The 11,420-nt window shown below is 28.3% G+C and overlaps 2 protein-coding genes across 7 annotated transcripts in view; one reads left to right on the top strand and one right to left on the bottom strand.

The window, feature by feature from the left end:
- Nucleotides 1-659: 659 nt before the first annotated feature.
- On the bottom strand, nt 660-8,104 carry LOC111030004 (lysine-specific demethylase 4A-like). 4 transcript variants are annotated; one of them, XM_022309289.1, is made up of 17 exons: nt 7,741-8,104; nt 6,961-7,091; nt 6,631-6,720; nt 6,355-6,573; nt 6,091-6,275; nt 5,839-5,992; nt 5,443-5,756; nt 5,147-5,379; nt 4,380-5,081; nt 3,855-3,985; nt 3,441-3,686; nt 3,007-3,153; nt 2,753-2,923; nt 2,540-2,692; nt 1,793-1,894; nt 1,601-1,725; nt 1,388-1,454 (listed from the first exon to the last, which is right to left on the bottom strand). In XM_022309289.1, the coding sequence occupies exons 2-17, from the start codon at nt 7,084-7,086 to the stop codon at nt 1,388-1,390; spliced, it is 3,165 nt and encodes a 1,054-aa protein (XP_022164981.1). In that variant the 5' UTR covers nt 7,087-7,091; nt 7,741-8,104. The 4 variants fall into 4 exon arrangements, with proteins under 4 accessions (XP_022164983.1, XP_022164981.1, XP_022164980.1 ...); XM_022309288.1 differs by having other exon boundaries at nt 7,596-8,103; XM_022309290.1 differs by having other exon boundaries at nt 7,656-8,103.
- Nucleotides 8,105-8,247: 143 nt separating this feature from the next.
- LOC111030003 (supervillin) overlaps nt 8,248-11,420 on the top strand; it is a 31,873-nt gene continuing 28,700 nt past the window's right edge. For all 3 annotated transcript variants that reach the window (XM_022309287.1, XM_022309286.1, XM_022309283.1), the window contains exon 1: nt 8,248-8,987. The gene's annotated coding sequence lies outside the window, so the exon portion shown is untranslated. The remainder of the gene's footprint in view (nt 8,988-11,420) is intronic.

The following is an 11,420-nucleotide window of genomic DNA, read 5'->3' as shown; positions in this document are numbered from 1 at the left end:
CAAAACTTGCTAAAATATTTAACTATTGTAAAAAAACCCACACACGGACATCAATAATGTTCTTACTATCAAGTTTCATAATAGGATCCACACTAATTTTTAAACTAACGAGGCTAAATGTGATCTGCTGAGAGTAAATTTGCCATGTTACCTACTCACCTGTTAGACCAAAACAACAAATGCGGGTGTAGTGTCCTCTTATATACCTATCAGAGGCGTGCTCAGAAATGTTGAATGGGGGGAGGGAGTCAATTTTTATTAATATAATATAATCAACATACATTATGAATTAAAATAATAATTATATGTAAATAGTAAGTGAAATGTACATAAATATTTGAAAAATGTTCATGGGGGGGAGGGGTTGAACTCCCCAACACCTATTGTTATATATTTTAATACACACAATAACGTTTGCTATCTAAATATCAGTATAATAAAATATACTTAGTAATATAGGTCAACAGGTCTTATATAGCTGGTATTTCGTGAGAAAAGCACCTGAATTAAAATAAACATTTTTTTTTAAACTTTTCTTTTAATTAAGCGTTTTCTTTATAAGTATTATTTTACAATAATTGAACACAAAAAAAAAAGTTCATAATACATGAGACAAACACAACTACACAAAAAGGTACTTATTAATATAGTAAAAATTAAGTAAAACAAATTTACAAATAAAAATCAATAATATATAATGTCTATGAATAGAATAATTAAAAATGATCCAGCCATCGCTTAAGTCGAGTGTAGTTCTCAAATAAAATTAAACTATTTGTTAATATAAATATATTGATATAGCTAACAAATTTTAAACATATAATATACCACCTGAGATAGTGAGATCACATGGAAACTCATTATATTATCAAACAAAAATAAATTGTTTTACCTTAAAATATAAAGAAACATTATTGTGCAACATAAAGGTCCCCACACACTGCAGCGGTAGCGGTAGCAGTAACGGTAAAATGAAACCGGACACAATTTACTGCCACCACGGCGGCACTGCCAAGAAAAAAGAATTTTATCGCCGCCGCTCCAGTGTGTGTGTACCTTTACACATAGACAGTTAAGAGTAGTCATTAAAAATTATTGCAACTAGAACACAAACTTTAATAAAATAGTTACAATACTGTACATAAATAATGGTCAAACTAAACTATTGATTTTACTTAAAACTATAAAGTTGATGAAAACATATACTTTGTTGTGATTTTGAAAACAGCAATAATATTAAAAGTGTTGTAATTTAAAATGAATATAAAATAAATACAATTTATTGGACGAACATGACTGCAGGAACATTACTATCATAATATAATTTAAAATATATAATATTTATTGAACTAGACCAGACAATTAATGTAAATGTTGAAAATATTAATTATAAATGGCTTACAATTTCTAAAATGCTGGATAATTTATTAAATTTCTTTAACCATGTTAATTTTCTAAAACAAAAAATAAAATTTATTTTTAATTCAGGCAGTTATTATATTTTTTTTCCATATAAAATGGAAAAGTTCAAATAATGAAATATTTTATGAACTATGATACAAAACAATAAAAAAATTTACTAAAAAAATCAATTATTTACTTTTCTTTCTGATATTTAGTTAATCCACGCTTGGCATTCAGTTTTAAACGGCCCATAACCTGATCATCTTCACTGTATATATCCTCAGGGTGTAGATAACCAGATGTGCCATCATTATATACAACCTGAAAAGTACAATAACATTTATTTTAAGCTTTTAAAATTAAATGCAATATGAAAAATCACACTTACTGAATATATGGTCTTATAAATTATCCCCATGAATAAACCTTTGTCACCAGATTCTAAATGTACTTCTGTGTTAATGGCTGGAGGTTCTGTCACTGAACAGTTCTAAAAAAATAATGATAATTTATGAATATTAGATGAAACAAATAAATAATAATGTCATGAAGTACACTTTATTTACTTCATGTTTTGTAATTTTCTTAACTGAATTAAATGGAAAAAGAGCAAAAATATTTTTTTTAAAAACACAAAGTTATAAAATGCTTACGTAATGAATAAAGTTCTTAAGCACCAGGTTAATTTGGTAGCACTATAATACTTTTTATTTTATTTAATTTTTACCATACAGTATAAATCAATGAATTATATTATCAACTAAATAATATATTTGTTAGTATAACCATTGATCACAAATATGAGTATTCATATCATTATACAACCAACATATTATTTTGTTATAATCCTGAAATAATTGACTTACATAACAAAAATATAAATTATATCAGTAATTAAATAACTCAAAAACATGAAGAATTATATCTGAAAAAAAATACTGTTATTCAGTCAATTTAAGATTTAAGTTGATAGGTCAAATAATTTAAATATCTAACTTAGATGTATGCAAAATGAAATGTTGTATTCTGATGACAAAAATATTTTAGGCATCTTAATATAAATTTGTGATTAAACATAAGTGATGTTATCTGAACATTAAAAAAATAATACAAAAAGTGCAACAAATAAGATTACCTTAATTTCATGTATTGAAATACTGTCTGATACTGAACCATCACTAAATTTTACAACACATGAAGGACCTTTATCAATGTTTTCAATTCGACATTCAATGATCCTTTTATGTTGCCTGACCCATACTTTTTGATTTAGATGAACAACCGGTTGCTAAAAATGGAAAAGTCCACAATAAAATAATTAACATACGTAATATGGAGTATTACTTACTTTATCTGGAATATGACAGTGACTTATGCAAAAGATTAAAATATGCTTATTTCTTCGGTCAATTTGATAATCAAATCCAGCAAATATTCCACAAGAAACATGAAACCAAGCATTGCAATCGCTTTCAGAGCAACGAAAACAACTGCCACAAGTTAAATTGCATATTACACACTGTAAAATATTTAATGTTTAAAATGCTGCATAATTTAAGTAAAAAATAAAATACAACTTAAGAATGAACCCAAATAGTATACCTTTTGGTTAGTTGAAAAGTCCGTTGTAAAAGTATTGATAGTCAATGTACTACTGCCATGCACTAGAAGATGACATTCAGCGTGTGACCATACATTGAATTTAAATTCTTTAAGAGCTCCGCCTTTTAATGGACAGTATACACAAGTCTATAAATATAAATTTCAATACTTATTAAGATTTTATAATAAGCTAGTTTTGATAAATAAAATATTATTTTTTTTCAGTATAGATCTTAAAACAACATTTTAAGATAGAAAAAAACTTAAATTCAATAAAAAAAATATGCAGCTACTAATTTCACAGATGTTTATATTTTATTCAACTTAAATTGGATACCTGTGTGCACAAGTGTAAAAAATGTAGTAGTTGGAAAATTATTTTTTTAGCTACTTGTGCAACTTTACATAATTTATTACTTTATAAATATACTTACAGCAAGCATCTTATTTTTCATGCATCGATCACACAACCAATGTTTACTTGTGTCTACATTAATTCCATAACATACTTTATGAACCGTCAAATAACATTTTTCACATCTTATGAGATCTGCCTTAAAACCTTTGTCACCGCCACAGAGTGCATGTTTGAATAAAGCTTTGCTAGGTTTCTGCAAGTCGGGTAACTTTGGATGCATGAAAGAGGTCGCTCTGGTTTGCCAATCCACGTTGAAAGCTAACTATTCATTCAAACATTAAAAATGTATTATGATTTTTAAATATGTAGTTTATTCAAAACAATTTATACTCTTAAACGTATATTGGTGTAAGCAAAAATCACATTTTGATCATTTTTAATGCCAAATCTAATGACAAGTGATAAACTTAAGAAATTAATTTTATGTTACCTTATGACAACGATTAAAAATCATACACAATGAACAATATGGATCATCCATACTTCTAAATACATTATATAGTTGCTCCATCTCAAATGAGCAACAATTATTGATCATATCACAAATATTATTTGGTATACCTGTAAATAAAAATGCCTATTTAAATATCAAATTAAAATGAATTCCTTTTTCTATTCAACATAACAAGTAACATCTGCAGCCGACTTGTGGGTAAAGATGTGGCTTTAAACACGGTAGGCATGCAGATAGTTGACTCTATGGGGAAGACAAACGAGTGAAACTGGTCATCACCAAGGTTACGTCTTATGTTGAATAGAGTAGAATAAAAATGTTTTAGAACCTAAAATTTAAGAAATAAGATAATAGTATCATAACTAGTGTTATTGTTGTAACCAATACAAACATCATACATACTATTATGTTTTTAAATTTTGATATTCATTTTCATTGAAATAGTAACTACAATTTTTTTGCTAATTGTTACAATATAAGTTGAAATTAACTGAAACATACCATCAATTACATATTCTTCTGCATCTTTCATTTGTACAGGTTCAAGAGTTGGACAATTCTGTGTAGATCTAATATCTATTATATTTACTGTCGGACTCAACAATACTTTTGGTATATAATCAGATTGATATCTTGAATTAACGTGGGTACTTGAACTGGTAAGAGATGATATTTGAGGCTTTTCCAAATAAGCTGGTGGTAAAGGTTTTATTATAACTATATTTGAATGTGTGTTTTTATTAACGCTGTCACATTTTTTTGATATTAAACGATTATTGTTTGAGGTATTGTTGAAAACTGTGGAATCTTTAATACTCTTATTCAGATATTTATTCACTCGAGACTCTTCTGTAATTCTATTAATATTCATAGAACTGATACTTTCAGTTTTTATAGGTGTTACAGTTATTACTTTTTTGATACTTTTATCACTCTCTTTGAAGCTAATGGTTGTTGAACCTGCTTGGTTAATATTTTGATCAGGAGGGACAATTTTTTTCTCAGTTGATTTAGAATTTTTCTTTTTTTTAGATTTTGGATTTTTTTTAGTTTCTCGTTTTTTAGACTTTCTTTTCTTAGAACTTTTTTTTTCTGAACTATCACAATAATCACTATCACTTGTAAATTCTATATCTTCCAAGACCGATTGATTTTTATTCAAAAGCCTAGATCTTCCATTATTATATGATACTTCAGTGACATCTAAAAATAACCATTTAATTAAAAATAATCATTGAAGCAACAAGATCAATATAAATGTTACCCACCCATTTCATCAGCTTTTAGCCATATATCTTCCATTACTTCTCTCTGTTCATCATTGAGTTGTTCATCTTCATATTCCTTTTCATCTAACTCTTGTACATTTGTGGATGATGGTACATCTGTACTTGTATTGTCATGTGTTGTATCATTAGACAATTCAGAATCTGAAAGTTTGTGTGTTACGGGGTGACGTTTTCTACCAGCTTCAACATAAAGTTTTGGAATACCTGTATTGCTATAGCATTAAAAATCAAAGTTAAACATTTTTTTTATTTTTGGATAATGAAGACAAACTTACTTTTTGTTACATAATATGTCACATTTACTAGGCAAGGGTGCTGCTAAAGTGCGAGAAGGATCCTCTGGGTGTGTACCAATATCATTGCCTTGAAGCCATAACTCGTACTTTTCAGGTTGTATACGTTTAACAAATGTATCCATACTAATCTTCACTGAATCTTGACGACAATGACACTGTGAAGCTCTCTTCCCATATTCCACCCAACGCGGTGAAGCAAAGTTTGTCGATTCAGCCATATTAAAGCCATGGTTGAAACCAGCATGGTATCCAAAAGGGAAAGTAATCATAAACTCACCTCGCTCTTGTGTTATCTAAAACAAAAAATAATATTAGTCATAAAATATCATATTTATTGATAATCTAGTTTAAAATTAGGAATTCTTTTGTATTTACTTTATTAAATGGTATAGAATATTGTTTTAACATATGGGGAGATATAACAGTCATTTTATGTCTTAAAAAAGCAGGGCATGTTGAAGCATCAGTTGGAAAAAAGCCATTAGCCAATCTTTCTAGACGGCGACCATGTTCTGGAGGTATTGCATACCTGAAGTTAAATAAAATATTTACAACCAAAATGTAAAAATATTGTAGAATTATAAATAATTACAAACTTATAATATTCAAACATAAAAATAATCTTACCATGTCTTCGGATATCCTTCATGTATATAGTTTATACTATACAAATCCATGTCTTCAGTATGCCAAGCAAATGAGGTTTTCCACATACCAAAATATAGATAAGCTGTATTGACACCTTCAATGCTGATACCATAATCTTCATTCACATAATCTAATATTGTGCCTAGCTTGTTAATATTCCAAACCTTTATTTAATAAAAAAAATTATTTACTTAATTTAAATGTAAATTTGAGATTAAATAAATATATAAATTTAACACATACATCAACATCTTTGTCAGTAATAGATCCAGACACATCTGCACCATACATTGGGGACTTGTAAATTATATTTTTCCAATATTTTCTTTCAAGATCGCCATAGTCAAAATGATTAGGTGTCTTATATTCATCAGACTCAGCTATTGATTTGTAATCTCCTACTGTCATAGGTTTTTTTTGTATATTAAGTTGTTGATAAAGTCCTTGTTTACCTTGAACAACCTAAATCAATATAATAATTATTATTAGTAATTTATAAAAAGTATTTAAACGTATTACTTGGCATATTGGAGCTGGAATTTTTAAATTCATAATATCATCTTCATAGTAACTCCTTTTTCTTGGTATCCATTCAGGAGGTGGGATAACCTACAAGATTAATATTGACGTTAATTTTTTTAATAAATAGATAAGCCATTCTAATTTGCGCCAAATGCAAACCTGACTGCAATATTAGTAGCTTCCAATACTAACAATAGAATGGTTTATGTGTATATTATAAAATAAATGATATTACATATTTATATAAAAAAGGTTGGAATGTAACTATATAATCTGAATTCATTATATATAAATTTTAAAAAAAGCTATATTTTTATAATAACATACTTTTGCCACTCCAGCTTTATGAGCGCCTTGGGATTCCATCAGCTCAATATAGCTACTAAAATTTTGAAATTCATTCCATGTTGGTCTAAATACCATGATTCTAGGTGTATTTTTATTAGAACACATCTTGTCTAAAATTATAAATAAATCATTATTAAAATCAATACTTCAAGTACAACTAAATTTGAATTTATCCATCATATTATAATAACTACATTTTTACTCTAGAATGTTTTAATGATGGCGATAAAATATAGGTATAAATGTATAACTATAATGATGTAGTTTGAATATTTTCAGATTGGAAATGCAATAAAAAACAGATTCAACGCTATTCTTTATAAAAAAAAAATCATTTATTTATTATTTAAAACTTTAAATTTCCTTAATTTAGAAGAAAAAGATAAGCAAACTTTTGTGTGACATTTTTTAAATCAGTAGATGTTAGAAAAAATTTAGTATAAACTATGGTTCTGGTAGCTTTCATAAAGAATTTTTGTTTTAATAGTTAATTTAACTTTTAACGGTGCATATAGAATAAGATTAAAAGATCCCAAATAGTATTTTTTTAAGTAAAGCCATACCTATTCCACTATTACATTTTAAACAAACACCAAACACATTTGAAAACTCACAATTTGAAGGAGATACAAGAATCAATGTAGAAATTTGCACGTTATACTCTGTTCCCTAACCTAAGCTTCGAACAGCATCTATATTCTATTTTCTTTCAATCCGTCGAACGGTGACACCGACAGACTCATCGGTCAAACTCAATACCTGCTGGTGGTGTCGGTCGTTTGGAAACTTGGTAGCACACGAACTTATCGATCAACGATGGATGGCCATAATACTTCGGATTTGACTCGACGGAAATTTGATTGGATCTATCGTGGTTACAACGAACACTTTTACCACCAACGAACGGACTCTCGACGATGACAGCGAAGTCGTCGCTGCTTCCACAGCAAAGACCGTTGTGGATACTATGATCCCGTATCGAACGTTAAACCTCTAAGTTTCCAACAGAATATATGACGAGACGATTACGGTACGAAGTGTCTATACTATAAAGATTAAAGAGCCAAAGTGGTAAATCTATACAGAATATCACAAACGTTATTATTGTTGTTGTTGCCGAACGCCATTACCAAAACACTGGAAATCTCGTAGACCCTAGCAGACGTATTCGTGCCGGTGCGAAACGTTCGGTTTTCGGAGCACGTCGCAGCGCCACAGCCCATCAGTGCACCGTGTCGCTGCGGCACAACCGTTGATCCCGGCGGGCCGACATGTATATTATATTATATTATTATGTCTTTATAACCATTGTACCTATTATACTTTATTTTGTAGGCAAATTTTCACACAGTAGCTGTAGCCAAGAGCACTGGACTACAACATTGTAAAACTAGTCATCTTACCGTCCAATCGCGCCGAACGTACCCATTTGCGCTGTAGTGGTGTAGTGCGCTCAGAGCTGGGCGGTAGCGGTACGCACCGCTCATGGATCAACGGTTCGCACCGGCGACGATGCCATCAGTTAGTACTGTGGCAGTTCGCCAACATCACGGACGGAGAGTCCAGGTCCGTCTACTGGTGACACTGTTTTATCTCGACCTCAAAAAGTGATTAAGGACGGAACAATTGATAATGCTGTGGTTGGTGTCCAAACAAATAAACAATGTTGTTGTTTTTTTTTTTACATCGTTTATATTTATTATTTTTTATCACAGTATTTACACAGATCAAGGGTCGTAGACCTAGTATGTAGTTTAGACGTTTTAGTTTAATAAATTCTTAGACGAACCTTTTTTCTTTTTTTTTTTATCATTGTTTTAACTACATTTTCCAAAAACTACCTAAATCCGCAAATCATTTTAAGTACATATTATATTGTTCATTTTTATTATTTTTTTCTTGGTTTTAGTTGTTCCTTTAGTGCTGTCATACCAATAATTTTTGTAATCTGTTAAATACTATTATGTAATGGTTCAGTGCAATACCAAACTGATTTGGATACCAAAGTAAGAAAATTATGATGTTCACATTTTATAATGCTCAATTTTCTTTTAAAAAAATTATAAATCTATTAAGGCATTCAATCGAAAACTTATATTCTTAAAACCTTTTATTGTATTAGTTTTAAGACGATTATACATTTTGATAGGGACCAAAAATATATTTATTTTCATTCACACTATGTTTATAGGTGTATACCTAATCTTTGATATTTAAACATTAAACTAGGTAGCTAATATTTAAATGTGATCAATGGCTTATGTTAATTTTAATTTGAAATTCATTATGGGTTATAATTATTGCACGACTAATTGTCCCAATATATTTAGCATACCTATATTTTTTAATAGGTACCATTTAAATTAAAATAAATATTTTTGAAGAATAGGTAATACAAATGCTTAACAATTGTGTAAACACTAAATTGGTCATTTAAATATTGAATAGTTCAATTTATAAACACCTAATATTAATGTACGCCTAGTTGGTGACAGGAAATAGGTGCAGTTAGTATAGCTAAATTAGTTTTGTGTATTTATAATCTTCACAACACTTTATAAATGTGATGTGGTAAAATAATTTGACAAAACTTATGAAAATTAAATGTATGTTTAAAGTGTATTAAATTACTAAAAAGAAAGTATTTTGAAATATCCAAATTCACTATTTACTTATTTTAAATTTGAAGATAACTTGTGTTTAAATTAAAACGGTTCAATAATATTGACAATTGGTGAAGCTGATATTTGTATGTATAAACTTTACATTATTAGTAACACTTTTCAGTACTTTCATAATCTAAACACACAACAGTTATATAATAATGATTTCCATTTTAAATATCTATATTTTAAAATTCTATTTAATTTGATGAAAATAGTTAAGTACTCTTAAGCAATATGTTTAGACAAATATTGGGGCTTTAAAAAGTTCTCAAAAAATAATGGATCCAAGGGGGCTACCAATAAATTTTATTTGTATTTTATATAGGTACTTCCCAATTTAATTAATTGAATAGATATAATATATTTTTAAATAAATATAAAGACACTTACAGTGGTGTACTCAAAATATTTCAATGGGTAAGGATGGAGGAGCCTTAAAGTTAATTACAATTTTTTTTTTTATCAGTTCACCATTAAATTAAAATTTTTAACAATTATATCATATACTTTGACCCATGACTTGACACCGACTGTACTTACAGCAAAACGGTACCCACTTTCTCATTTTGTATTTATGTTGGTCATAACTAATCCGGTAAGGCGCACTCTTACGAGTTGACAACAGTTGAAACTTGATAAATATTTTTTTTTAAGTCCCTTCTCGACTCCACACTGCACTTTTATTTATTTTATTTGATTATAATAAATTCAATATGTAAGGCCATACATGGCAGTCACTCATAAGTCATAATATCCTGCATACAGCAGCAGTGCATTTTCTGAGGATATCCTCTTTATTGATAACATATTATGATCTTTTGTGTACAATCTGAAGTATTTCAAAGTTATACGACTTCATTTTAGTTTTTACATATTTTTAAAAATGTTAAAGCATGTTAAAGATTCCATTTAAATTATACAAATATATCTACTAGCTATAAACAAAATGCAATACTTCATATTAATAGAAAATAATTTTACCTCCTCAAAAAATACTCAAGAATACTGTTATTCTACTGAGCTCCAACAATATTTGTTGACCATAAATAATTTTAACTAGAAACTTTAAGAAATTACTCATAAGGTATAACAAAAAAGATTCATTTTAAAAATAACTAATATTGTAGACATTTCTGGAATCACAAAACAATACCTTTGTAACCCTGGTACTTGTTGGGGCAATACTAGTTTGACGCCTTGCAACCCTCACTTTACAAAACATAAATGTCTTATTATTATAGTTAACGTATACTTGTTTAATAATACTTTTGTCAATATTGTTATAATAGCTGACTGGCTTTAATGAATACAATAATAAAAATATAAATTCAATATTATCAACAAAATATTTTTTGTTAATATTCCAAAAAAATGTTCATATTTGTACGAATGCAAACAACAATAATACAAATAGTATGAACCTATTGAAATTTGTAGCTACTAACTAGAACCCAATGCTTATATGGTTTTTGTGGCTTTTAGGATATTATGATAATTTTACCATCTGTTATAACACATTTCAATCAAGTTTGAACCTAAAATATGATATTTTAACTGATCAGGTATCACGTTTTCGAAGCTTGTATACCTACTATATAATTCATAATAATATGTTAAGTCAAGTTTAGCTTACTATAGTCAATATTATTGTTGAATGATAAAATGAACCTGGTTCTTAAATAAAATTAATTAGATACCTAAATGAAAGAATATAATATATTAGATAATCGATCATAATATTCATTGTTAGTTGTATAACAAGCATTTTTATTA

This window comes from Myzus persicae, unplaced genomic scaffold, assembly GCF_001856785.1.
Source record: "Myzus persicae strain clone G006 unplaced genomic scaffold, MPER_G0061.0, whole genome shotgun sequence".
In the NCBI taxonomy this organism is placed as follows: Eukaryota; Metazoa; Arthropoda; class Insecta; order Hemiptera; family Aphididae; genus Myzus; species Myzus persicae.
Note: the sequence above shows the minus strand (reverse complement) of the source record. Positions and strands in the feature narration are given on the sequence as shown.

Bases quoted from the DNA above. Each gene is read 5' to 3' on its own strand.
- LOC111030004 (XM_022309289.1), bottom strand. From the start codon at position 7,086: ATGTGTTCTAATAAAAATACACCTAGAATCATGGTATTTAGACCAACA. The intron at 1,726-1,792 runs GTAAGTGTGATT...TGTACTTTTCAG, and splicing joins TTTATAAGACCATATATTCA to GTTGTATATAATGATGGCAC. The intron at 1,455-1,600 runs GTAAATAATTGA...TTTTTGTTTTAG, and splicing joins ACTAAATATCAGAAAGAAAA to AAAATTAACATGGTTAAAGA.